This window comes from Martes martes, assembly GCF_963455335.1.
Source record: "Martes martes genome assembly, chromosome: 15".
NCBI lineage: Eukaryota > Metazoa > Chordata > Mammalia > Carnivora > Mustelidae > Martes > Martes martes.
In genome coordinates this window covers 24159413-24186432 of record NC_137903.1, presented here as the reverse complement: position 1 = coordinate 24186432, position 27020 = coordinate 24159413, and the positions used below count along the sequence as shown (strand labels likewise).

General features: G+C 34.8%; 1 protein-coding gene across 1 annotated transcript in view; it reads right to left on the bottom strand.

The window, feature by feature from the left end:
• The window catches only part of LOC308355510 (complement factor H-like), a 76157-nt gene that overhangs the window by 17952 nt on the left and 31185 nt on the right, over positions 1–27020 (bottom strand). The window contains exons 8-11 of the mRNA XM_080823776.1: positions 19571–19765; positions 18975–19151; positions 3606–3788; positions 1815–1988 (exon numbers count right to left, since the gene is read on the bottom strand). Of these exons, the coding sequence (XP_080679902.1) occupies positions 1815–1988; positions 3606–3788; positions 18975–19151; positions 19571–19765 (729 nt within the window). The remainder of the gene's footprint in view (positions 1–1814; positions 1989–3605; positions 3789–18974; positions 19152–19570; positions 19766–27020) is intronic.

Below are 27020 nucleotides of genomic sequence, written 5' to 3'. Positions count from 1 at the left end.
ATTTGTCAAGTTTGTGACATTTGTGACATTTATGACATTCCTAAATATTATAAAAATGCATTTTTCAAATTTGGAACCCTCCTATCTTGCTAATTAGTTTGCAAAATTAAAAACTGGAATTTAAATATTAGAATCATACTAAAATAAAAAACAATCCTTTGGCATAGTAGAGCATTTATAGTTATTAAAACATTTTACAGATGAAGAAGAGTGAACAAAGCTCCAAGTAAGCTTGGTTGTTGCCCTAGGATACATGTTTAATCAACGATGGAATTAGAATTTAGTCAATGACGGAACTGGAATTGACTTGATTGACTCCACAGGATTCACTTCCTTATCCTTTAATCACTTCCTTCTGTCCACATCTATGAGAACAGCCGTTCCAAAATGTTTTCTTCTCCCTGTTCTCTGGGTCCTCCTTTTTTCTAGCTCCTTTACCACCTACTTCTCTTCTGCCTGACACCTAAACGTTGGAATGCTTCAGGGCTCAGTCTTGAGCTCCCTTCCCTTTTTATTCTGTGTTCTTTTCCAGGTTGCTATCATCATTTAGTGGGTGACAATTCCAAATATATCTTTCTTAGTTAGACCCATATATTCAGCTCTGTAGTTTCCATATCCAATTTTGACTGTCCATGGGCAGCTCAACCATGACGTGCTCAAGTCAAAAGCTGTGACGTTCCTCCCAAAGTGCTCTTTCTTCTGTCAGCACCACCTCACAGAAAGGCATTGCCATTTACCCGCTTGCTTATGAAAAAAAATTAAAACAAGCATGTGAATCCCTTGACCATTACTCTGTCCTGCATCCAATATTTAGTAAACATCAGCTGTGTTTTACCAAGAAAGTAGATCTTGAATGTGTTCTGCTTTGCATCTCGTCAGCCATCACCTTATCCCAATCCCCACACTGACTCATCCTGCAAAAATTCCTGAATCTTCTCTTGCCCACCACAAGTACAACATATAGAAAAAAAAACTTAAAAAAATCTTATATTTATATACATATAAATATATATTTATATATTTATTTATATTCTTTTTTCCTTAAGACTTCTTTATGGGTTCTTATCAATCAAAAAATTAATCTAAAGGCTGACATGCCTTGAAAATAACCTGAATAATCCTTTTTTGTTTCCTATCCCTCCTCAGTTCATAACTCTCCCAAATCTTGAGTAGAATCTGCTCACCCTGATATTTCCCAAATATTGTTTCATTGTCAAGGTTTTGCACAAACTGTTCCTTTGGCTTGGAACACTACAAATCCACTCTAGTTTCCCAGATTCAAGTCTTACTCCTACTCTTAGAAAATAGTGGATTCGCAAACACGAAAGAGAGTCATGCAATAATTGTCCACGGAACTTGTCAAAGTCAGAAAAGAAAGAGCTTTGGGACCTAAAGAAATTAACACTCGAGGTAGAAGGTGTAAAAGCTGAAACTCAAGAACAAAATAGCTGAGGAAATTGTTAGAAACTATAATTTTGGTATTCTTATGCCATACACTAGAAGAACCCCATTTAAAATAATATGAAAGACTGCATTTGGAGTAAGAAACATGATTATACTTTATTTACAAATCTATCATGTATATGGCCCATAGGAAACATTAATGTACTGTGTTAAAGATTAATTATTGTATTTGGGCTTTAAAACACTCTGTTCTTCCAGTATACATTAAATCAGGAGACACCTGATTTTAGTCATTCTCTCTTAAAAATGACTTTAAATAATGCAAATTTGTTCAAAATGGAACATTTTAAACACATTTTGTTGATTTTGTGAATCCTGAAAAAAAGAATACCTGAAAAAACAGCACTTACCATAGCATGCTGGTTTATGAGACCAACCGTTGTTACCACACACTATGGAACCTGCGCGCCCATCTCTGCTTTCAAATCCGTCAAGGCACTCATAGTCCAACGTGTCATTGACTTTAAACCACTGTCTATTGCTTCTGATTCTGGCGTTCTCCAATACTGGCATGTCACAAGATTCTAATGCATAATAGAATCCAAGGTTTCATTTCTAATATTATTTAATGGACAGTGTAATTAAGTCTCATCCCAAGGAGGTCAAAAAAGCTTTATCAATTAGTATGTACCAATAAATTAAGTATCCATATTAAGAGAATCTAATACCAGTGATAAATCATTGTCCTGAAAAAGTGACTCAAAATGAAAAAAATATGTTTCTACACAGAGTTTTTCTTATCACTGTGAAAAATTTATTCTAAGAACACTTTTCTCATTTATACTTATGTGTTTATCCCATGTTTATAATAAAATAGGCCATTACAGGTGTATTAATACTTTATCTAGCAAAGTGGAAGAGCATTTTGTGAATTAAGATGCCAAACTCATTAACAGTGTGACAAATAAGCCAGATTGGTTGATTCAAGATTAATTTTCAACAGTGCAAGTAATAAACATTCTATAAAACTGTACTTTACAACATAATAATTTCTAAAGCTCATAAGCTTGTTTTCTTTCCCCAATATATTCCTAATGGCTGTGTATTCTTTTAAACTTACCAAGATTGAATAGAGAGATAACTCAACTTTTTAAAATTCATTATAAGAAAGTAAAGTGTTAAAAGTCTCAATTTTTGCTAACAGTAGTAGAATGATGTTAATAAAGGTTGTAAATAATTCATCTCAAATGTTATACTGTGTTATGTAGGCAGCTACCTTAAAGCTTTAAAAAAGAAAGCAAAGCTATACTAGTGAAAAATGAGAGAGAGAGATTTTCTCTTCCATAATAACAGTGTTTTAATGGATAACTGATTGCAATTTAGTATAAAATGAGTTCGATATGGGAACAACTTTATCATTTTTTTCCCTGTGGCTAGTGCCCATAGTAAACATGGAAATGGAAAGAAATATGGAAATGAAAACAGTAGAAATGGATATTCAAATATCCACTTCACTCTAAGTGAATATGCTAAATATCAGTTCAAACTATCACTGTGTAGCTTTGGAGGATAAGATAAATTGAGCAAATTGTTCTTAGAAAATCTTCATAAATATCTAGGGACAGGGAAATCTTTCAACACAACTGCATTTGGTACTATCTAGAAACATTTCTGTCTTTAATAAATAGATGTTTATGCAGATTTCCTAAGGGAGAGGATTTTTTAGAAGTGGACTTACCCTGGATTATCAAACATGTAAATTCTATAGGTTAAATTAAAATTATGCACTATGAACCCAGGTCTTCACTTAAAAATGTAACTTTTATGTTTAGGAACAAAGAATGACATAAAAGTTTAATCACTTTAAAACAGGTACAGTAGGCACAAGGATGTCAGCTAAAAATAAATGAGTTTATAGGAGAATACACATCGCTATCTAGTTTCCAAATCACAGGATGTTTTATGTTAATTAATTAATTAATTAAATCAGAGGAAGTTTTAAAGTGGAAGAAAACTTGAACTGAAAGATGGACTGATATGCCACCCTACAAGTGATTAATTTTAATAGTAAAAAATATATTTTTTATTTATCTTTTTAAATGGGAACCACGTCAGCCCTTGCCTGCAGAGAAGAATTAAGTTAAAGTAAACTTTTGCACAACAATCATCAGGATAATGAATATAAACATAAAATTACTCACTAATACATGTGGGTTGAGGAAACCATCCACTTTCCAGACATGTAATTGATACTGAAGTTTTACCATCTGGTGTTACATATCCTGATTTACACTGATATTTTGTTTCTTTATTCAAGGGATATGCAAATTCATATTCAGAAAAAAATCCATTATCAGTTGTTATCTCTGATTTTAAGCATCTTTCTGAAAGGGTGAAAGTATAAGGAAAAGATAAGCATGTAAATAAACATTTTTATGAAGACTCAAATAATGTAACAATATAAAAAATAAGGAGTCATTTATAAATGAAAACCCAGAAAATCCGAATCACCCACATTCTTGAGACAGAGAAAATAAGCTATGTGTTTCCAAAGACATTAAATCAGGGTAGTTCATTAAAAAATTTTTTTTTGGAATAAAGAAGCAAAAGTTAGAATACTCAGAATCCCTTCTAGGAAAATATTAGAAATTTGTCTAATGGATCTGGAATCCTACAGCATGCCAGAATTATACTGGCAACCGATCCTCTCCAGGAACTTGTTTTAAATATTGTGTACTTAGCTTCTCTTTAGCAACCCCGGCATTCAGTTAACTAATTGAGATATCTCAGATCAGGTGGTGGTCTCAGAGAATCTGCCACCGTAGCTACTACATTCTGAGAATTTGAAGTGTTTGTCATCATAACTGGGTGCTTGAAACCACATGGATAAATGGAGTTTGATGAATATGACACAGATTAACACAGTACATTCATTTATCTTCTAATACCAAAATGATGATCCTCAAATTATGTATAACTTCACTTGAAACAATAAAGATGACTTCTGTCAGTTACTGGGTCTCTTCACAAAATTCAGCTTTATTAATCGACTAGCCCATGGATGAAGAAGAAATCAAAGGAGAAGACATGGAGCATATATTTTTTCATAATTGGTTATTTTATTCCTTCACGTGGGACACCTAACACTCAGGATATGGAATTAAAATATGTAATATATATATATTTTTTTAAAAGACAAGCAGCGCCTGTGTGGCTCAGTTGGTTGAGCATCTGACTCTTGTTCTCAGCTCAGGTCTTGATCTGAGGGCTGTGAGTTCAAGCCCAGTGTTGGACTCCAAGCTGGGCATGGAGCTTACTTAAAAAAATAAATTAAAAAAGACATTAAGTCTTTTCAATTGAATGATAAGAAAAACATTTTAAATAAAATTTTGTCAGATGGTACTAAATTAGCGCTGAGAGGGAAATTTTACCATTATATAACTATGATAGAAAAGAGTAGACAGCATATTGACTCATTGTTTCTGCTTTAAGAAATCAGAAAAAAAAAAAACAAAGAGAACCCAACATACACATAAATTTGAAAATACAGACTGTTTTTAGGGAGATGGTGGAATAGGGTACTTTATTACTTTCTACTTGATTTATTTCTGCTCTAATTTTTATTATTTCCTCCCTCTAATTTTGGGCTTGTTTTGTTTTTCTTTGTTTCTTGAGGTATAAAGTTGGGTTGTTTATATAAGATCTTCTATTTTTAGGTAGGCATTTGTCATTAAAAACTTCCCTCTTCCCATTGCTTTTGCAGAATTTCTAAATTTTGTTACATTGTATTTTTATTTTCATTTGTCTCAAGATCTTTTAAAAAAAGATATTATTTATGTATTTGACAGAGAAAGGAGACACAGCCAGAGAGGGAACACAAGCAAGGGGAATGAGAGAGGGAGAAGCAATCTCCCCACTGAGCAAGGAGCCCAATGTGGGTCTCGATCCCAGGACCTTGGGTTCATGACCCGAGCCAAAGGTAGATGCTTAACAACTGAGCCACCTGGGCATCCCTTGTCTCAAGATATTTTAAAAAATTTTCTTGCACTTTCTTCTTTGACCCCATTGCTGTTTGAGAGTGTGCTGTTTTCTTTCCATTTGTGAATTTTCCCATTCTTTTTGCTGTTACTGGTTTCTAGTTTTACTCCACTGTAGTTGAAAAAGATACTGTATAGAATCTTTCATGTGCAGTTGAGGAGAATGCACTCTTCCACTGTTGGGTGGAAAATTCCATATGTATCTATTAGGTCCATTTTGTTTATATTGTTGTTCAAATCTAGAACTTCTTTCTTGAATTTCTGTCTGGGTGTGCTATCTATTATTCAAAGTGGGGTATTGAAGTCTCCTAATATTATTGTGTTGCTATCAATCTCCTCTTTAGATCTGTCAATATTTGCTTTACATATTTAGGAGTTCCAATGTCACATCCACAACGTTGAAAATTGCCATGTTGAAAATAGCTACATCTTCCAGTTTAGACGTAAAGTCAATTTTTAATTTTTTAAAAAAGATTTATTTATTTATTTATTTGGCAGACAGAAATCACAAGTAGGCAGAGAGGCAGGAAGAGAGAGAGAGGAGGAAGCAGACTCCTGCTGAACAGAGAGCCTGATGCGGGGCTCGATCCCAGTGTTGGGTCCCCCAATGTTGGGTCCCCCAATAATGGGTCTGTGATTAAAGGAGTGAGACTGATACAAAACAAAAGTCAAGCAAAGCTTTATTTCACACCAAGCACGGAGAATCAACCTGACCATTCCGGACCACGCCTCTTACAGAGAGGGCGACCCCTCCCTGCCTCACAGACTAACTTTTATAGAGCAAAGGCCATGTGGTTGAGCCTGGCCACACACAGGTGGCCAATGAGATTGGAATACACAGAGAAAGCTGCACAGTCATGCTAGGTCACTCACGGGTGGCCAATTGAACTACAATTCACCCCATAGTAGCTATTTGAACTAGCCTATCACCTTAGTCAGAATGGGTGCCCAAAAGGCACCCAAAGGGTGGGGCCCATACTCCTTGGTAGCTAGGGGACAGTATGCGCCCCCACTGATTGAATGTCTCCACCTGACCTGACCTACCCTTGTATTTAGGCTTTGTTACCTGAGACTGGTTTCCTGGACTTGCTTTTAAGTATGTTCCCCTGCGGGGTGGGCCAGGGTCAATTTGCATAAACAACAAAACGGCAGTTCAACCAGGGTGGGGCTGCTCTGGCTGAATAGGCCCTTACACCAGGACCCTGGGACCATGACCCGAACTGAAGGCAGAGGCTCTAACCCACTGAGCCACCCAGGTGCCCCAATTTTTAATTTTTCTGATAGACGTATAGCCACTCCAACTTTCTTTGGTTGCCATTTACATGAAATACCTTCTTCCATTCCTTTACTTTTAACCTATTGTGTCTTTAAATCTAAAATGTGTTCTTGTTTTTTACTTATTCAGGTACTCTATTCCTTTTAATAGGTAAGTTTAATCCATTTACATTTAAAGGAATTATTGATAGGTGAACACTCACTAGTTACCTTTGGCTAATTGTCTTCTGTTTTGCAATTGTTTTTTTCAATCTCTTCCACTTTTGATGACTTCCTTTGCCTTATAGTTATTTACTTTTTCTTATCTCCTTATCTTTTGTGTGTCTATTATAGGTTTTCCTTCCTACTTTGTTGAAATATAATTGACAAAATTGTATATATAAAGTGTATAATAAGATGATTTGATACACATATACATTTGAAAATGATTTTAAAAATCACATTAATCACCTCACATACTTATTTATTTATTTATTTTTTAGTAGCTGGAATGCTTAAGATCTACTCTTTTAGCAAATTTCAGCTATGCAATACATTATTACTAACTGCAGTCATCATACTGTACCTTAGATCTTCAGAATTATTCATCTTATAACTGAAGGCTTACAGCCTTGGACAAGCATCTCATTTCCCTCATCTGCAAGCCCCTGATAATTACCATTCTACTCTCTGCTTCTATGATTTTGACCTTTTCTTTCTTCTTTTTTGGTTTTATCTACAAGTTTAATCATGAAGTATTTGTCTATCTCTGGCTTATTACATTTAACGTATTGTCCTCTAAGTTCGACCATGTTGTTGTAAATAGCAAGATTCTCTTTTATCTCATGGTTGAATAATATTCCATTGTGCATATATATATCTATATATCACATCTTCCTTATCCATTCAACAGCAATGGACACTTAGGTTGTTTCTATATGTTGGCTATTGTGAATAAAGCTATAATGAACACAAGGGCACAGATATTTCTTCAAGACACTGATTTCATTTCCTTCAGATATATACCCAGAGATGAGAATGTTGTATTATATGGCAGTTCTATTAACTTCTTGGGGAATTCTATACTGTTTTCCATATGCCTATAACATATTGCATTCCCACACAAAGTATACAAGTATTCCCTTTACTCCACATTCTCACCAACATTTGTTATCTCTTGTCTTTTTGGTAAAAGCCATTTTAACAGGTATGAGGTGATAGTTCATTGTGGTTTTGATCTCAATATGTGGTTTTGATACACACACACACACACACACACACACACACACACTCAGATCTATGGTTTGCAAATATTTTCTCCCATTCCATGGGTTGCCTTTTCATTTTTTTGATTTGCTGAGTAGAAACTTTTTCATTTGATATAGCTTTATTTATTTCAGCTTTGCTGTCTGTGCTTTGATGTCATGTCCAAAAAGTATCATTGCCAAGACCAATGTCAAGAAGATATGTATCTTCTAGGACTTCTATAGTTTCAAGTCATGTTTAAGTCTTTAATTCATCTAGAGTTAATTTTCATTAGTGTTTTAATATTGTGTTTTCTTTCTTTCTTTGGCTTGTGGATATCCAGCTTTTCCAACACTATTTATTGAAGATACTACTTTCTTTATGTGTGTTCTTGGCTCTCTTATCAAATTTTAATTAAGGATATATCTGTGAGTTTATTTCTGGCTTCTATTTTTATTCTGTTGATCAACCAATAAGATATCATTTTCATTTTAATCACTTTATAATATAGTTTGAAATTAGGAAGCATAATGCTTTCAGCTTTGCTCTTCATTTCCTTCAGTTTAGCTCTTCTTTCTCAAGATTGCTTTGGCTCTTCGGGAGTCTTTGTGGTTCCATGTAAATTTTAGGATTATTAATTCTACTTCTGTGAAAAATGCCAGTGCTATCTTGACAAGAATTGTAGCTATTAATAGCTTTGGGTAGTATGCATATTTTAACAATATTAAGTCTTCCAATCCATGAACATAGACTATCTTTCCATTTATTTATATCTTCTTCAACTTATTTTATCATTGTCTTATTGTTTTCAGGATACAAGTCTTTCATCTCTTTAGACAGATTTATTCCTAGGTATCTTATTATTTTTATGCTATTGTAAACAGTACTTTTTTTTTTAATATTTTATTTATTTATTTGACAGAGAGAAAGAGATCACAAGTAGGCAGAGAGGCAGGCAGAGAGAGAGGAGGAAGCAGGTTCCCCGCTGAGCAGAAAGCCCGATGTGGGGTTCGATCCCATGACCCTGGGATCATGACCTGAGCCGAAGGCAGAGGCTTTAACCCACTGAGCCACCCAGGTGCCCCGTAAATGGTACTGTTTTAAAAATTTCTTTCTGATAGTTCATTGTTCATTACACAACAGATTTTTGTGTATTGATTTTGTATCCTGCAAATTTATTGACTTCATTTATTAATTCTAACTTTTTCTTTTTTTGTGGAATCTTCGGGTTTTCTCTATATATGTCATCTACAAACAGAGATAATTCTACTTTATTTTTTATTTGTGTATCTTTCATTTCCCTTTGTTCTGCAGTGGTGAAAGTGTGTATCCTTGTTTTTCCCTTATCCTTGAGGAAAAGCTTTCAGCTTTTCACCATTAAATATGATGTTAGTTATAGGCTTCTTATTTATGGCCTTTATTATGTTGAGGTACATTTCTTCAATACCTAATTGTTGAGAATTTTTATCATAAATGGATTGTGAATTTGTCAAATGCTTTTTCTTCTTCTATTGGGATGACTATATGATTTTAATCCTTTGTATTGTTAATAGAGTTTGTGATACTGATTGTCATCTGTTGAACTATCCTTAAGGTCCGTGGATAAACCTAACTTCATTATGGTGTATGAATCTTTTAATATGCTACTGAATTCAGTTTGATAATATTTTGTTGAGCATTTCTGTATCTGTGTTTATCAGTGATACTGCCTATAATTTTTTTTTTCTTTTAGTGTCCTCATCTAACTTTGGTATTAAAGTAATGCTGATCTTGTAAAGTAGCTTTGGAAGTGCCCCCTGCCATCAAATTTTTGGAATGGTTTGAGAAGAATTGGTATTAATTCTTTAAATTACAATAAAAACTTTGATTCCAGACTTTTCTTTGCAGAGATTATTCAAATTAATGATTCAGACTTTGTTCCTTGTTATTGGTTAGTTCAGATTTTCTATTTCTTAATGATTTTGTTTTGGCAAGTTTTGAATTTCCAGGAATTTATTCATTTCTTCTTTGTTATCCAACTTATTGGTAAGTAATTGTTTATTGTTGTCTCTTATGAACATTTGTATTTCTGTGGCATCAGTCGACTATCTCCACTTACATTTCTCATTGTGTTTTATTTGATCTTCTCTTTTTTCTTAATCAGATTTAAACTTGTCAATTTTGTTTATCTTTTCAAGAAGGTAGGTATTAATTTTGTTGATTATTTTTTGGTCTTTATTTCACAAATTTCTTCTTTGATTTCTGTTATTTCCTTGCTTGTGCTAATTTTAGGCTTAGTTTGTTATTCTTTTTCTCATTTTTTTGATGTATAAGGTTGGTTGCATATTTGAAATCATTTCTTTTTCTTAGTGAAGGTATTTATCACTATTAACACCTCTCATAGAACTGCCTTTATACATGAGGCATTTTTTTTTTTTTTCCTCTTGCTGCTTTCGAAATTCTCTCTGTCTTTGGTTTAGGCAGTTTTATTGTAAGGTGACTTGGAGATTATTTCTTTGGGTTGAATCTGTTTGGGGACTTAGGAGCTTCTTGATTTTGATAGTCTATATCTCTTCCTCGATTTATAAATTCTCAGCTATTATTTCTTTAAGTAAACTTTCTGCCCCTTTCTCCATCTCTTCTCCTTTTGGGACTTACACAATGCCCAAAATGTTTCCTCTGATAGTCTCCTGTAATTCATATGGGCTCTCTCTACTCTAATTCTTCTTTGTTTGTTCTCCTCTGACTAGAAAATTTCAAATGCCTTCTCTTACTTCAGAGATTCTTTCTTCTGCTTCATAAAGTCTGTTGTCGATGCTCTCTGTTGTATTTTTAATTTCATTCATTGTATTCTTCAGTTCCAGAATTTATCTTTGGTTCCTTTCATGATTTCAATCTCATCGTTTTCCTGATTTCTTTGAATTCTCTTTCTGTGTTTTCTTATAGCTCACTGAGCTTCCTTAAAACTACTACTTTGAATTCTTTATCAGAAAAAATCATAGACCTTCATTTTTGGGGGTAAGTTACTGGAATATTGTTGTGTTCCTTTGGTGGTGTCATGCTTCCTTGATTTCTCATGTCCCTCAAAGTCTTGCATTGCTGTCTTCATCTTTGAAGAAGCTCTCACTCCCTCTAGTCTTTCCTGGGACTAGAGAGACTTGGGAGAGAAATACTTTCTGTCACACCTGTTAGGGATCTGAGGCTTTTTAAAGAACATTTTAATGGATATATCTGCTCCCTATGTTTAGCTACCATTTGTGTGTGTGGGGGTGGGGTGGGGTGGGGGGGGATTCTTAGATTGTATGCCTTCTTTCAACCCTCCAAAGCCAGTCAGGGTCCTGACAGCTTCGTGTTTGCTGGGTGCAAAGCTGAATGCTCGACTCTGTGCTTTCTGCCATTCCTGTGGGGTCAGTTTGGCTTTCTAGGTATGCTCACTAGGCATCTAAAAATTGCTGCTTTCACTACCTTTGCGGCAGACACAAGGAGCTGACCAATGGATAGTGGGTGTGCAGAATGTTCGGGTGCTATTAGGTGAGAAGGATCAGCAGGCCAGTCATCCCCAGTGGTTAGTGCGAAGTAGTTAATAGGATCTTTGTCCCTTGATGACTTCTGAGGCTTGATTGCTGTGCTCCAAGCTTTCCCCGATCCCATCAGTCATGAAGATCACCTGAGTATTCTGGATGTGGTAAGAAAGAAATGGGTCTTTTGGTCAGAAACCCATACAGCTGAGGAAGCCAGACTCTAACTCACACACTCTTTCCCCCCAGTGGAGAAGTTGCAGGCTGAGTGGGTCTTTCTTGGCACTGAACTGTGCCACTTTGGGGGAGGAGTGACTCAGATAATTAAAGCTGTTCCTCTCATCCACTTCAATGCACCCACTCTTGGATCTTCTTGCCTTAACGGTGTGCTGAAACTTCTGCTAGATTCCCAAATTCCCAGAAAAATGCTGTTGTCTGTGGGTGATTATCAAAATTGGTGTTCTTTGACTGGAAAATAGAAATTTGTATTCCGGCATCTTGCTGGTGACACTCTATTTTTTTCCTAGATTGAATGTATGTATGTATTTAAGTTTTTATTTTAAGGCCAGTTGGTTAACATACAGTGTTGTATTAGTTTCAGGTGTATGATATAGTGATTCCACAATTCCATACATTACCCAGTGCTCATTGTGGTGAGTGCAATCCTTAATCCCCATCACCTATTTTACCCATCTCCCCTGCCCCTGCCACCTCTCTCCCCTCTGGTAACTATCACATTGTTCTTTACAGTTAGAGTCCTTTTTCATTTTGTTTTGTTTTTGTTTTATTATATTTTGATTTGTATCTCTCTCATTACCCCCCTCCACCTTTACTCATTTGTTTTGTTCTTAAATTCCACATATGAGTGAGACCATATGGTTTTTGTCTTTCTCTGACTTATTTCACTTAACATTACACTCTCTAGATTCATCCATGTTGTTGCAAATGGTAAGATTTCATTCTTTTTATGGTTGAGTAATATTCCATTTTATAACACCCCTTCTTTATCGATTCATCAATCAATAGATGCTTAGGCTGCTTCCATATCTTGGCTATTCTATATAATGCTTCTATAAATATAGGGGTGCATGGATCCCTTTGAATTAGTGTTTTTGTTCTTTGAGTAAATACCAAGTAGTGTAATTTCTGGGTCATATGGAAATTCTATTTTTAACTTTTTGAGGAACCTCCATACTGTTTTCCAGACTGGTTCACCAGTTTGCACTTCCACCAACAGTGCAAGAGGGTTCCCCTTTCTCCACATCCTGTTTCCTGTGTTGTTGATTTTAGCCATTCTGACAGGTGTGAGGTGATATTGCATTGTAGTTTTGATTTGCATTTCCTTGATGATAAGTGATGAAGAGTATCTTTTCATAGGTATGTTGGCCATCTGTGTGTCTTCTTTGGAGAAATGTCTGTTCATGTCTTCTGGCCATTTTTAAATTGGATTATCTTGTTTTTGAGGGTTGAGTTTTATAAGTTCTTTATATATTTTGGATACTAACCCCTTACCAAGCATGTCATTTGCAAATATCTTCTCCCATTCCAAAAGTTGTCTTTTAGTTTTGTTGGTTGTTTCCTTTGCTATGCAGAAGCTTATTATTTTGATCTAGTACCAATAGGCTATTTTTTTCCCTTTTCCCTTTTGTTTCCTTTGTCTCAGGGATCTATTTAGAAAGTTGCTGTGGCTGATGTCAGAGAAGTTACTGCTTGTGTTCTCTTCTAGGATTTTTATGGTTTCACGTCTCACATTTAGGTCTTTCATCCATTTTGCATTTATTTTTGTAAATGGCATAAGAAAGTGGTCCAATTTCATTCTTTTGCATGTTGCTGTCCAGTTTTCCCAACACCATTGGGTGAAGAGACTGTCTTTTTCCCATTGGATTTTGTTTCCTGCTTTGTCAAAGATTATCTGACCATATAATTGTGAGTTTATTTCTGGGTTTTCTATTCTGTTCTATTGATCTGTGTGTCTATTTTTGTGCCAGTATCATATTGTCTTGGTCACTACAGCTTTGTAATATGACTAGAAATCTGGAATTGGTCTTTTTTTTTTTTCAAGCTTGTTTTTCTTTTTTAGCTTTGTTTTTCTTTTTCAAGCTTGCTTTGGCTGTTCAGGGTCTTTTGTGGTTCCACAAAAATTTTAGGATTGTTCGTTCTCATTCTGTGACGAATGCTGTTGGTATTTTGATAGGGATTGCATTTAACGTGTATATTGCTTTCAGTGGTGTAGACATTTTAACAATATTTGTTCTCTCAATCTATGAGCAAGGACTGTCTTTCCATTCCATTATAACATCTTCAATTTCTTTCATCAGTATTTTATAGTTGTCAGAGTGCAGATCCTTTACCTTTTTGGTTGGTTTACTCTTAGGTATTTAATTATCTTTGGTGCAATTGGAAATGGGATAATTTTCTTAATTTTTCTTTCTCCTGCTTTATTATAGCTGTACAGAAAGACAATAGATTTCTGTACTATGATTTTGTAACCTACAAATTGACTGAATTCATCGATTAGTTCTAGCAGGTTTTGATGGAGTCTTTTGGATTTTCTATATAGAATACCATGTCATCTGCAAATACTGACAATTTTACTTTTTCCTTACTGATTTGGATGTATTTTATTTCCTTTTGTTTTCTGATTGCTGTGGGTAGGCCTTCCAGTACTATGTTGAATAAAAGTGGTGGGATATCCTTGTTTTATTTCCTTAGGGGAAAAGCACTCAGTTTTACCCCATTATGGGTGATGTTAGCTGTGGGTTTTTCATATGTGGCCTTTATTATGTTGAGGTATGTTCCCTCTAAACCTACTTTGTTGAGAGTTTTAATCATGAATGGATGTTGTACTTTGTCAAATGCTTTTTGTCAAAAAAGCAATTTCTGTTGAGATGATCTTATAGTTCTTATCCTTTCTTTTACTGATGTGATGTATCATGTTAATTGATCTGTGAATATTGAACCGCCCTTGAAACCCAGGGATAAATTCCACTTGATTGTGGTAAATATTTTTAAAAAATGTATGTTGGATTGAGTTCGTTAGTATCTTGTTATGGATTTTTGTGTCCATGTGACATTTTTGTGTCTTTTGTGTCATCAAAAATATTGACCTCTAGCTCTCTTTTATTTGGTTTTGGTATCAGGGTAGTACTGGCCTCATAAAATGGATTTGGAAGCTTTCCTTGCTTTTTTATTTTTTGGAATAGTTTGAGAAGAATTGGTATTAACTTTTCCCTAAATGTTTGGTAGAGGGATGCCTGGGTGACTCAGTCAGTTAAGCATCCGACTCTTGATTTCAGCTTAGGTCATGATCTCAGTGTCATGAGACCCAGCTCTGTATCAGGCTCTGAGCTCAGCAGGGAGTCTGCTTGGATTCTCTCTGAGTTCCCCTATGCCCTTCCATCCCTCTCTCAAAACATAAAAGTAAATCTTAAAAGAAAATGTTTGGTTAGTTCATCTACGAAGCCATCTGATCTTGGACTTTTGTTTATTGGGTTTTTTGATTACTGATTCAATTTTTTTTTTTTTTTCTGCTGGTAATTGGTTGGCTCAAATGTTCTGTTTCTTCCTGTTTCAATCTTGGTAGGTTTATATTTCTGAGAATTTAGTCATTTCTTCTAGGTTGTCCAATTTTTTAGCATGTAGTTTTTCAGAATATTCTCTTATAATTGTTTGTGTTTTTGTGGTGTTGGTTGTTATTTCTCCTCTCTCATTTGTGATTTTATTTATTTGGTTCCTTTTTCTTTTTGATAACTTTGACTAGGGGTTTATCAAATTTATTAATTTTTTTTAAAGAATGAGTTCCTGGTTTCACTTATCTGTTCTATTGTTTTTCTAGTTTCTGTATCATTTATTTCTGCTCTAATCTTTATTATTTCCTTCCCTCTGCTGGTTTTAGGTTTTGTTTCTTGTTGTTTTTTTTTAGCTCCTTTAGGTGTAAGTTTAGGTTGTTTAGCTGACATTTTTCTTGCTTCTTAAACTAGGCCTGTATTGGTATAAACTTTCCCCTTGGAACCAGTTTTGCTGAATCCCAAAGGTTTTGAACTGTTGTGTTTTCATTTTCATTTGTTTCTATGTACTTTTTAATTTATTCTTTTATTTCCTTGGACCCATTCAATGTTTAGTAGCATGTTACTTAACCTCCATGCATTTGTGGTCTTTTGGATTTTTTTCTTGTGGTTTACATCTAGTTTTATACTATTGTGGTCAGAAAAGATGCATGGTATGTCTTTGATCTTTTTGAATCTGTTGAGGTTTCTTTTTTGGTCTAATATGTGTTCTATTCTATGTGCACTTGAAAAGAGTGTGTATTCTGATGTTTTATGATAGAATGTTCTGAATGTATAAATCCATCTGGTTCAGTGTGTCTTTCAAAGTCATTGTTTCCTTGTTGGCTTTCTATTTAGCTGATCTGTCCATTGATGTAAGTGGGGTGTTAAAGTCCCCTACTATTATTGTATTATTATTGATTAGTTTCTTTATGTTTGTTATTAACAGTTTTATGTATTTGGGAGCTCCCATGTCGGTTGCATAAATATTTACCATTTTTGTATCTTCTTGTTGTATTATCCCCTCTATCATTATATGTTGTCATTCTTTGTCTTTTGTTACAGTCTTTGTTTCAACATCTATTTTGTCCAATATAAGCATTGATACCCCAGCTTTCTTTTGACACCCATCTGCAATGATAAATATTCTCCATCACCTCAGATTTGATCTTCACGTGACTTTTGTTCCAACATGAGTTTCGTAGGCAGCATATAGATGGGTCTTTTTTTTATCTATTCGGTCAACTTATGTCTTGATTGGAGCATTTAGCCCATTTCTGTTCAAAGTAATTATTCCCATTCAAAATATTTGTTGCCATTTTATTACCTGTTTCATGGTTGTTTCTGAAGATTTTCTATGATCCTTTCTTGTCTTTCTCTCTTTTTTGGTTTACTGGTTTTCTTTAGTGACATATTAGATTTCTTTCCGTTTATTCTCTGCATATTTATTAGTGGTTTTTGGTTTGTGGTTACCATTAGGTTTGTATGTAACATATTCTGCACATAGCAATCTATATTAAGTTGATGGTCACTTAAGTTTGAACCCATTCTTACTCCTCTCTTTCCCAGGTATATGGTGTCATATTTTATATCCTTTTATTTTTTGAATTCATTGACTAATTTTTTTTTTACAGAAATATTCATTTTTATTGCTCTGTATTACCTATGTTCATACTGTCACTTTTGCTGTCTTCTCACTCGGAGTCCCCTTTAATATTTCTAGCATGGCTGGTTTATTGGTCATGAACTCCATTACTTTTTGATTGTCTGGGAGACTTTATTTTTCCTTCTATTCTGAATAATGGGCTTTCTGGTTTGAATATTCCTGGCTGCAGATTTTTTGCATTCAGGACTTTGAATTTATCATGCCACTCTCTTCTGACTTGGAAAATTTCTGCTGAAAATCCCATGGTAGCCTTTTGGGTTTTCCCTTATATGTTACTGTCTTTTAGTTTGTTTTGTTTTGTTTTTGTCTTGCTGCTTGAAAAATTTTTTCTATATAACTATGCTTTGCCAATTTAATTATAATATGTCTTGGTATGGGTCTGCTTTTGTTGATTTTGGGGGGTTCTCAATACCTCCCATATCTGGATATCAGTTTCCTCCCCAAGACCATGGACGTTTTCTAAATATTATTTCTTCAAATGAATTTTCTGCCCCCCTTTTCCTCTATTTTTCTTCTGGGAATCTTATGATATGAGTGTTGTTTTGTTTGATACAGTCACTGAGTTCCCTATGTCTATTTTTATTTTGCATAATTCTTTTTTCTTTCTTTTGTTCAGTGTGATTACTTTCTGTTACTGTCTTCTAGGTCATTAATTCATTCCTCTGCTTCTTCCAGTGTGCTGTTCATTCCATCAAGTGTGTTTCTCATTTTGTTTATTGAGCCCTTGATCTCTGCTATGTTATTCTTTATCTCTGTGATAAAGGTCTCACTCAGGTCTTTGACTTTTTTCACAAGTCCAGTGAGTATCTTTATAATCATTACTTTAAATGATCTATGAAGCATATTGCTAATATATATTTTACTTGCATTTCTGGCTGTGGTCTTGTATTGTCCGTTCATTTGGGACAAATTCTTCTGTCTTTTTTTTTTTTTAATTTTTCTAAATTTCTGTGCATGCTTCTTTGTTCAGAAAGTCAGTTACTTCTCCTGTTCTTGAGGGTAATGGCCTTATGAAGAAGAGGTTCTATAGTGCCCTGCACTGTTGTGACCCCTGCGTCCCAGGGCCTGACACTTCAGGTGTTCTCCAATGTGTGCTGTATGCACACTGCTGTTGTGTCCTGATTGCTTTATCCTTTAGGCCAGTCATCTGCAGAAGCCCTCTTTGCCTATTGTGGTCAGTATTTGGTCCCTGACCTGACTGTGGTGAGTTTTAACTGGGTGTTTGTGGTCTGCTTGTGAAATGAGACCTCTTATCACCATTCCTGGAATCAAGGGTCTCCAAACTCCCAGGCTGGGAGATGTGGTGGGGTTAGGGGTTTGGGTTGGTCTCCTGAGGGAGGAGTCTGGCTGCTCAGGGACTGAGGCACACATGACTGGAAGTGTGTTTCCATTGGAGCACAGGGAGTTGGGACTTGGTACAAACAAGTTAGGTAGTGAGTGCTGGCCCTGTACTAGTTCCCACAGGTGGCTCTGTGTTTATGTTGAAGGGTCAGGGGTGGGGGAAAGGCACCTGCTAGTTCCTTTGTTCCCAAAGGGGTCTCTCTGGGGAAACTGCCTTTCTGCAACACACCCCTCACTGTGTTCCCTGGGTGCTCTTCAGATTGCTCTTTCCAGCTGTATGTTTTCAGGCTGTTTGGTTACCTTTTCTCCAAGTCCCAATGCCCATTGAACTGTCCCAGAGCCAAACACACTGACCTTTAAGACCTCAGCCTTTAAATCCCACTGGTTTTAAGAATTATGAAATTTGGGCTCTCACTTTCCAAGACAATTGCCATGGTGATTCATTTCCCCATGTGCTGCCTTGTGTGTTAATCTGTCCCTTGCCTTCCTCTGTGACCATGGCTTTCTCCCCACCTCAGTGGCCACAATCTATTCCTTTCAAACTGTGTCTCTGTACATCTTACTTCTTCAATGTGGTCTCTCCATGACCTTTAGTTGTCGAATTTGTTCTGCCAGTCTTCAGGTTGATTTCTGGGGTATTTAGGATGATTTAATGGTTATCTAAGTGTATTCATGGGATGAGGCAAGCCTAGGTTCCTCTTACTCCACTGCCATCTCCTTCCCTCCACTGCTGGTGTCACTCTATTATTACCGGCATCTTTGCGTTTCTTTTATTGTTTTCTTGACTGATACCTATCAGTAAACATTTATTTTGCTATATATGTATCAAGAAATTTGTATATACATTCAAATATACTTGGAAAAAATAAGGATAAGTATATGCGTTGGCAGAAATTAGAAAGTTGATATAAATATTTTGCTACAGTTAATGAAAATGTGGGTTAGAAAACCATAAATATACTGGAATCTTAGGCCATGTACTTACTCAGAGGAATGCATTCGGGAGGAGGGAACCAGTCATTCTCTGTACATGTCATTATAGTCTGCTCATTTTGAAGACTGAAACCAGAATAGCATTTAACGCTCACAGATTCACCTTGCAAATATTTTTCTTCAGGCCGTGGATAAAATCCATTTTTCAAATAATTGAAAATACATTGTCCTAAAAATAATAAAACCCATAAAAACATTTAAAATAATAAGTTAAAAACTATTTGTACAATATTTAAGCTATAATGCCTAAGTATCCAAAAATAACATGCAACTGAAGGAAAACTAAAGCTACTACCAAATGCATAAAAAGATAAAATCAATATTTGATATTTTTTATCTTCAGTTTTTATAATTAAAATGCATATGAATGATATGGGTGTTTTTGAAAAGCTTCTATCTTTATCTCTAAAGTGATTCTTATGAAGAGCTCCTTATAAAAAGAAAAACGTATATGGGTCTTTTTGCTCATAAAACTCATCCTTTGGCCTTATTTTGTCGCACAAGGCTTAATGGTACTCACTTATGCATTTTTCCCCCTCTACTATTTGCAATATTTACAGAAACACAATTGGAAAAAGGTTTACTTACTCTTGCATGGTTCTGCTGGGTCCCATCCTTTGTGTTTGCAAGTAATGTATCCCCCATTATGTTTTGAAGGAGTCACAAAATTGGTATCACAGGTAAAATAAAAATACATTCCTAACCCTACTGGAAAGGATCGTCTATACCAATATCCAGTGTTTACCCGTCCATGTTTAATTTCTGGAAAATCACAGGTCTTCGCTTGCAATACAAAGAAAAGAAACAAAAACAGTATAAATAATGTTTTACCTTAATAAAAATATCAAATTAGAAATGAATTGTTTCATTTCTTAAGGAATCTCCACGCTGTTTTCCAAAGTGGCTGCACCGAGTTGCATTCCCATCAACAGTGTAAGATGATTCCCGTTTCTCTACATCCTCTCTAACACTTGTTGTCTACTAGGTATTTACCCCAAAGATAGAAATGTAGTGAAAAGAAGGGTTATATGTACCCCAATGTTCATAGCAGCAATGGCCACAGTCGCCAAACTGTGGAAAGAGCCAAGATGCCCTTCAACAGATGAATGGATAAAGAAGATATGGTCCATATATGCGATGAAATATTATGCCTCCATCAGAGAAGATGAATACCCAACTTTTGTATCAACATGGATGGGAATGGAGGAGATTATGCTGATGAAATAAGTCAAGCAGAGAAAGTCAATTATCATATGGTCTCACTTACTTGTGGAACATAAGGAATAACATGGAGGACATTGGGAGAAGGAGAGGAGAAGGGAGTTGGGAGAAATCAGAGGGGGAGATGAACCATGAGAGACTGTGGACTCTGAGAAACAAACTGAGGGTTTTGGAGGGGTGGGGGTTGAGGGGTTGGGTGAGCCAGGTAGTGGGTATTATGGAGGGCATGTATTGCATGGAGCACTGGGTGTGGTGCATAAACAATGAATCTTGGAACATTGAAGAAATAAAGTTTAAATAAAAAAAACTTAATCTCATGAAACAAACTGAGGGTTGCTGGGAGGTGGGGGGTAGGGATACAGTAGCTGGTTATAGACACTGGGGAGGGTTTGTGCTATGGTGAGTGCTGTGAAATGTGTAAGCCTGATAATTCACAGACCTGTACCCCTGGGGTAAATAATACATTATATGTTAATAAAAAATGTACAAAAAATACATTTTTTGATGTACAAAAATATATGAATTTCATGTAAGCATAAAAATAAATTAAAAATTAAAAAAGAATTGTTTCATTGGTGAATTATATCCTCTTATTAGTATAATTTCACTCACGGCAACAGAATTTCTAGGACAAGAAAAATTTCAAAATTCAGATGACAGGGATATGTGATGAAGTTATTGTTAATGAAGTTAAAATTATATCTTGTGGGTGATATGATATATAAACTTGTAGGAAGACTCTTTTTTAAAAATTATTTTTAAAGATCTTATTTATTTATTTGACAGACAGAGATCACAAGCAAGCAGAGAGAGAGGAGGAAGCAGGCTTCCCACTGAGCAGAGAGCCCAATGTGGGGCTCGATCCCAGGATCCTGGGATCATGACCTGAGCTGAAGGCAGAGGCTTTAACCCAGAGCCACCCAGGCACCCCTGGAGGAAGACTCTTGAGGAATAAGACAATACAGACCTATTTAATGAATTCTCCTTGAGTATGTATACCCTAGCCCTGATTGATTAAATGAGCATCTTGGTTGAGAGATGAAAATACTGATTTTATTGTCCAGATCATTTATCTTCTTTTCCATTCTTTTCTGTTCTCAATGGAAATCAGAGCCTTGCCTTTCTTCTCAAACCAACTAAATGTAGGGAGATAGGGGTATTTTTTTTTTGTAAGTTAACATTCATTAACTTATTTTTCTATTTATTGTAAATGGTGTAAGAAATACAGAGAAACACAAAAATTTTCCATTTGCCACATTATACAGAAAAATAATGCCTGAAACCAGTAATTGAGACAAGTTTTCCTCTTTTTATTTAATCAGAGAAATGGACTAAAATATTTCTTTTTTTAAAAAAGATATTATTTATTTATTTGACAGAGACCGAGAGATCACAAGTAGGCAGAGAGGCAGGCAGAGAGAGGGGGGGAGCAGGGTCCACGCTAAGCAGAGAGCCCGATGCGGGGCTTGATCCCAGGACTCTGAGACCATGACCTAAGCTGAAGGCAGAGGCTTAACCCACTGACCCACCCAGGTGCCCCTAAAAATATTTCTTATAATCTAAATAGTTAATTAAGATTATAGTAAACATTTGATTGTTATTACTAACCTTAATAGGTGAATAGATATTTTAAAACATGTCATACATATGTCATAATATGTATGACATATATCATACATGTGACATATTTAAAAATGTCATACAGAATGTGTCATATTATATATGGTATATTAGACACATATATTACATATATATCATGTATAATGTGACACACATGACATAGTATGTATATATAGTGTATGTGAGGTATTTAAAATGTCCTAATTACATAGGATTTCATATATACCATATATAGGAGATGCTTTCAAACATGTCATATGTCATAATATGTATATTTTAGGAGAAAAGTGAATATTTGATGCCATGATAGTTTGATTCTTTTTAAACAGAAAAAATGTCCTATTTTTATTAAGGTATAATATAATTGTATTTTATTGAATTATTCTTATTTACTGAATATTTCTTACATATATGTTTAAGGGTTCTGTTGTTTATAAGACATTTATGTATAATATTTTCTAGAAAAATTTTCCCTTTTTGTTGGATGATTTAGAGATAATCTAGTACTTTTAATACCAGAGTAAGATTAAGTTTTTTTTTTCCATAAAATGATTTGATTGCAAGGAATCTTGAGCAACACATGAACAAAATTTCCAACACACACACACACACACACACAGAGTATTCATTATCATCTTTATATACTTAAGTTCACCGATCCATTTTCTTTTTTGTTTGAACTTTTTTTTAAAGATTTTATTTATTTGACAGACAGAGATCACAAGTAGGCAGAGAGGTAGGCAGAGAGAGAGGAAGGGAAGCAGGTTCCCGCCGAGCAGAGAGCCCAATGAGATCCCAGGACCCTGGGATCATGACCTGAGCCGAAGGCAGATGCTTTAACCCACTGAACCACCCAGGTGCCCCTCTTTTTTGTTTGATTAGAGAAATTTTCCAGTAGTTTCTGCAGACTTGTTATTTAGATTATATACTTTGAATCCTTGCATATACTAATGTATTTCTTTAATAAAGATTTTAAAAAAGATTTTATTATTTATTTGAGAGAGAGAGAGCATAAAGCGTGCGGATGGACAGAGAGAAAAGCAGACTCCCCGCTGAGCAGGAACTAGGGATCATGACCTGAGCCAAAGGCAGAGAGTTAACCAACTGAGCCATCCAGGTGACCCTTTAATAAGGATTTGAAAATGATGTCTTCTCTAGGTATAGATTCTTGGCCTATAGATTCTTGGCCATAGTTCTCATTGATAGATTTTTTCTCCCCACTCTTTTCAAGCTTCCAATGTTGAGTTTAAGATGCTCATTTCCTCTTAATTCCTTTTAAGTAAACTTTTAGGGGTTTTTTCCCTACTAATTTTGGAAGGTTTAGATTATTTTCTCTCTACCCTTGAATGAATTTCATCATGATACATCAAGAAGTGTTTCATTTAACAATAATTCTATCTTGTGCAAACTTCAGTCTTTGGATTTACAAGAACTGAGTCTTAAAGAATTCAACTAAATTAGCTGTGAAATTGTAAAGGAGAGATTTGAATCCTGGTGGTCTGATTTCAGAACAACTATGGTTATCTACTATTGTGGTGTTTCAAAGGATATCAATTAAAGAAAACAGCCTGATGAGATTTCTTCTCAAAAGGTATACAAAGGGGATAAAATTAAAAGTAAGTATTATTATTATGATAGGCTTGAACCCCTTTACTATATTCCTCTTTCATCTGGGCACACCTAAATATGTTTTTATACTCTAACAAGATCATCTCTGAAGCAAATATAATATTTCACATATAGTCTGATCAGCACTGAGGTTGGCAAGACTTAGAACAGCCTCATTCTACCTTAGACTTCTTTCAGTGCAGGTTGTGGTCTCATAGTACTGGTGATTCTGTCATAGTTTTGACTGAAGCTGGTCTCAAAATAGATTAAAATATTCACTATTTTTTTTTAAAGTAGGCTCCACACCCAGCATGGGGCCCAGTGTGGGGTCTGAATTCATGACCCTGATATCAAGCCCTGAGCTGAAATAATGAGTCAGATACTTAACAAACTGAGGCCCCTCAGAGACCCCAAATATTCACTAATTTTAAAAATATTTCTCATCTGTCTGTACTCATACTTTGACCTAAGTCCAGGATCTTATAGGAGGATACATACAACTGATATCAGAGAAATATAAAGGCTCATAAAAGATTACTATGAATGATTATACACCAATAAATTGGACAACATAGAAGAGATGGGTAAACTCCTAGAGCTATACAACCTACCAAGACTGAATCATGAAGAAATAGAAAATTTGAAAGACCAATTACTAACAAAGAGATTAAATCAGTAATCAAAAACTTCCCAAAAAACAAAAGTCCAAGACCAGATGGCTTCACTGGTGAGTTCTACCAACATTTAGAAAAGATTAATTCCAATCCTTTTCTAACTCTTCAGAAATATAGAAAACGAGGGAACACTTCCAAAGTCATTTTATGAGACCAGCATTACCCTGACACCAAAACCAGAGAAAGACACCAGAAGAAAAGAAAATTACAGGCCAATACCTGAAAAACATAGGTGTAAAAATCTTCAACAAAGTATTAGCAAACTGAATTCAACAATACATTAAATGGATAATACACTTGGATCAAGTAGGATTCATTTCAGGGATGCAAGGATGGTTCAATATCCACAAATCAATGTGATACATCACATTAACAAAATGAAGAATAAAAATCCTATGATCATCTCAATAGCTGCACAAAATGCATTTGATAAAATTCAATAACTTTTATGATGAAACTCTTAACAAAGTGGGTGTAGAGGGAACATACCTCTCAATGTATAAAACCTATATATGACCAGCTCACACCAACGTTACATTCAATAGCAAAACTTTTCCTCTAAGATCAGGAACAAGATAGGAATGCTTCCTCTCACAACTTTTTTTTGAACATAGTGTTAGAAGTCTTAGCTAGAGTAATTAGGCAAGAAAAATAAATAAAAGGCATCCACTCAGAAAAGAAGATGTAAAACTTTCACTATTTTCAGATGATGTGATATTATACACGAAAAACCCTAAAAACACCACCAAAACTTGTTTGAATTAATAAACGAACTCAGTGAAGTTGCAGGATACAAGATCAATGTACAAAAATGTGGTGTGTTTCTATACACTAATGATAAACTATCAGAAAGAGAAGTTACTAAAACAATCCCATTTAAAATAGCATCAAAAGGATAAAATATCTAGGAATAAATGTATCCAAGGAGGTGAAAGATCTGTACCCTGAAACTAGAAGACAATGATGAAATAAATCAAAGACACAAATAAATGAAAGGTAGTCCATGTTCATGGTTTGGAAGGGTTAATATTATTATAATGTCCATACCACTCCAAGCAATCTATAGATTCAATGCAATTCCTATCAAAATTCCAATGACATTTTTCACAGAAATAGAACAACCAACCCTAAAATTTGTTTGGAACCACAAAAGAATCCAAAGAGTCAAAGAAATCTTGAGAAAGAACAAAGCTGGAGGCATCATACTTCTTGGTTTCAAACTATATTACAAAGTTACCAAGTATGGTATTGGCCTAATAGCAGACACATAGCTCAATAGAACAGAATAGAGAGCCTAGAAATAAACTCATGCAGGTAAGATCAGAGAGTTTATGACAAAGAAGCCAAGAACATACAGTGGGGAGAGGACAGTCTCTTCAATAAACGCTGTTGAGAATAGTGGACAGCCACATGCAGAAGAATGAATCTAGACCACCATCTACACCACATACCAAAACTAACACAGAATGGATTAAAGAGTTGAATGTAAGACCTGAAACCATATAACTCCTAGATGAAAAGGTAGGGGATAAGCTCTTTGACATTGGTCTTGGCAATTATTTTTTAGATTTGACACCAAAAGCAAAGGCGACCAGGCAAAACTAAACAAGTGGGACTGCATTAAACTAGAAACTTCTGCATAACAAAGGAAACCGTCAACAAACTGAAAAAGCAACCTATTGAATAGGAGAAAATATTTGCAAATCATTTATCTGATAAGGGGTAAATACTTTAAAAACTCATACAATTCAATAACAACAACAACAACAACAAAAGATCACAATCAGATATTAATTCATACTTGTTAAAACGGCTGTCAACAAAAAGAAAAAAATAAGAAGTGTTGGTGAGGATGTAGAGAAGGGGAACTTTTCTGCACTGTTAGTGGGAATGTAGATTGGTGGAGCCACTATGGGAACAGTATGATTTCTCAAGTAATTAATAGAACTACCATATAATCCAGCAATTCTACTTCTGGGTATTTATTTGAAAGAAAGGAAAACACTAACTCAAAAAGATATATGTACCCCATGTTCTCTGCTACATTATTTATAAGAGCCAAGATATGGAAGCTGTCCATTGCTGGATGAGTGCATAAGGAAAATGTAATATATATATATGTTACATTTATATTTATATATTACATTTACTTTTATATTTATATTTACATATTTTTATACATACATTTATATATTTTTACATATACATTTTTATACATACATTTATATTTACATATATATTACATTTACATTTACATATTATACACACACACATGTGTATATATATGTGTGTGTATGTATGTGTGTGTGTGTGTGTATATATATGTGTGTGTGTATATATATATATATATAAACTATTCAGCCAAAAGAAGAAGGAAATATTGCCGTTTGTGATGACATGAGTGGACTTTGAGGGCATTATGCTAAGTGAAATAAAGCAGACAAAGAAAAATACCATATGAGCTATATTTGGAATTTGAATATACCAAATTTTTAGATAAAGAGAATAGGATGGTGGTTGCTCGAGGCAAGGCATGGGGGTGGCAGAAATGCGCAGAGGGAATAAAAATGTACAATCTTCCTGGAATAAAATAATTAAATTATGGGGATGTAATGTGCAGCATGGTGACTCCGGTTGTTAATACTGGAGTATTAACAACTATATATTAATTTGATATTAATATATCAGATATATTGTATATTTGAAAAGTATTTCAAATATACAATAACATTGTATATTTGAAAGTTGTTAAGAGAGTAGATCTTAAACGTTTTTCTCAAAAGGAAAAAAAATTTGTAACTACGTGTGGTGATGGATTTAACTAGAATTGTGTTTGTAATTATTTCACAGTATGTACAAATATCAAATCATGTTGCATACTTAAAACTAAGATAAAATTATATGTCAAGTATATT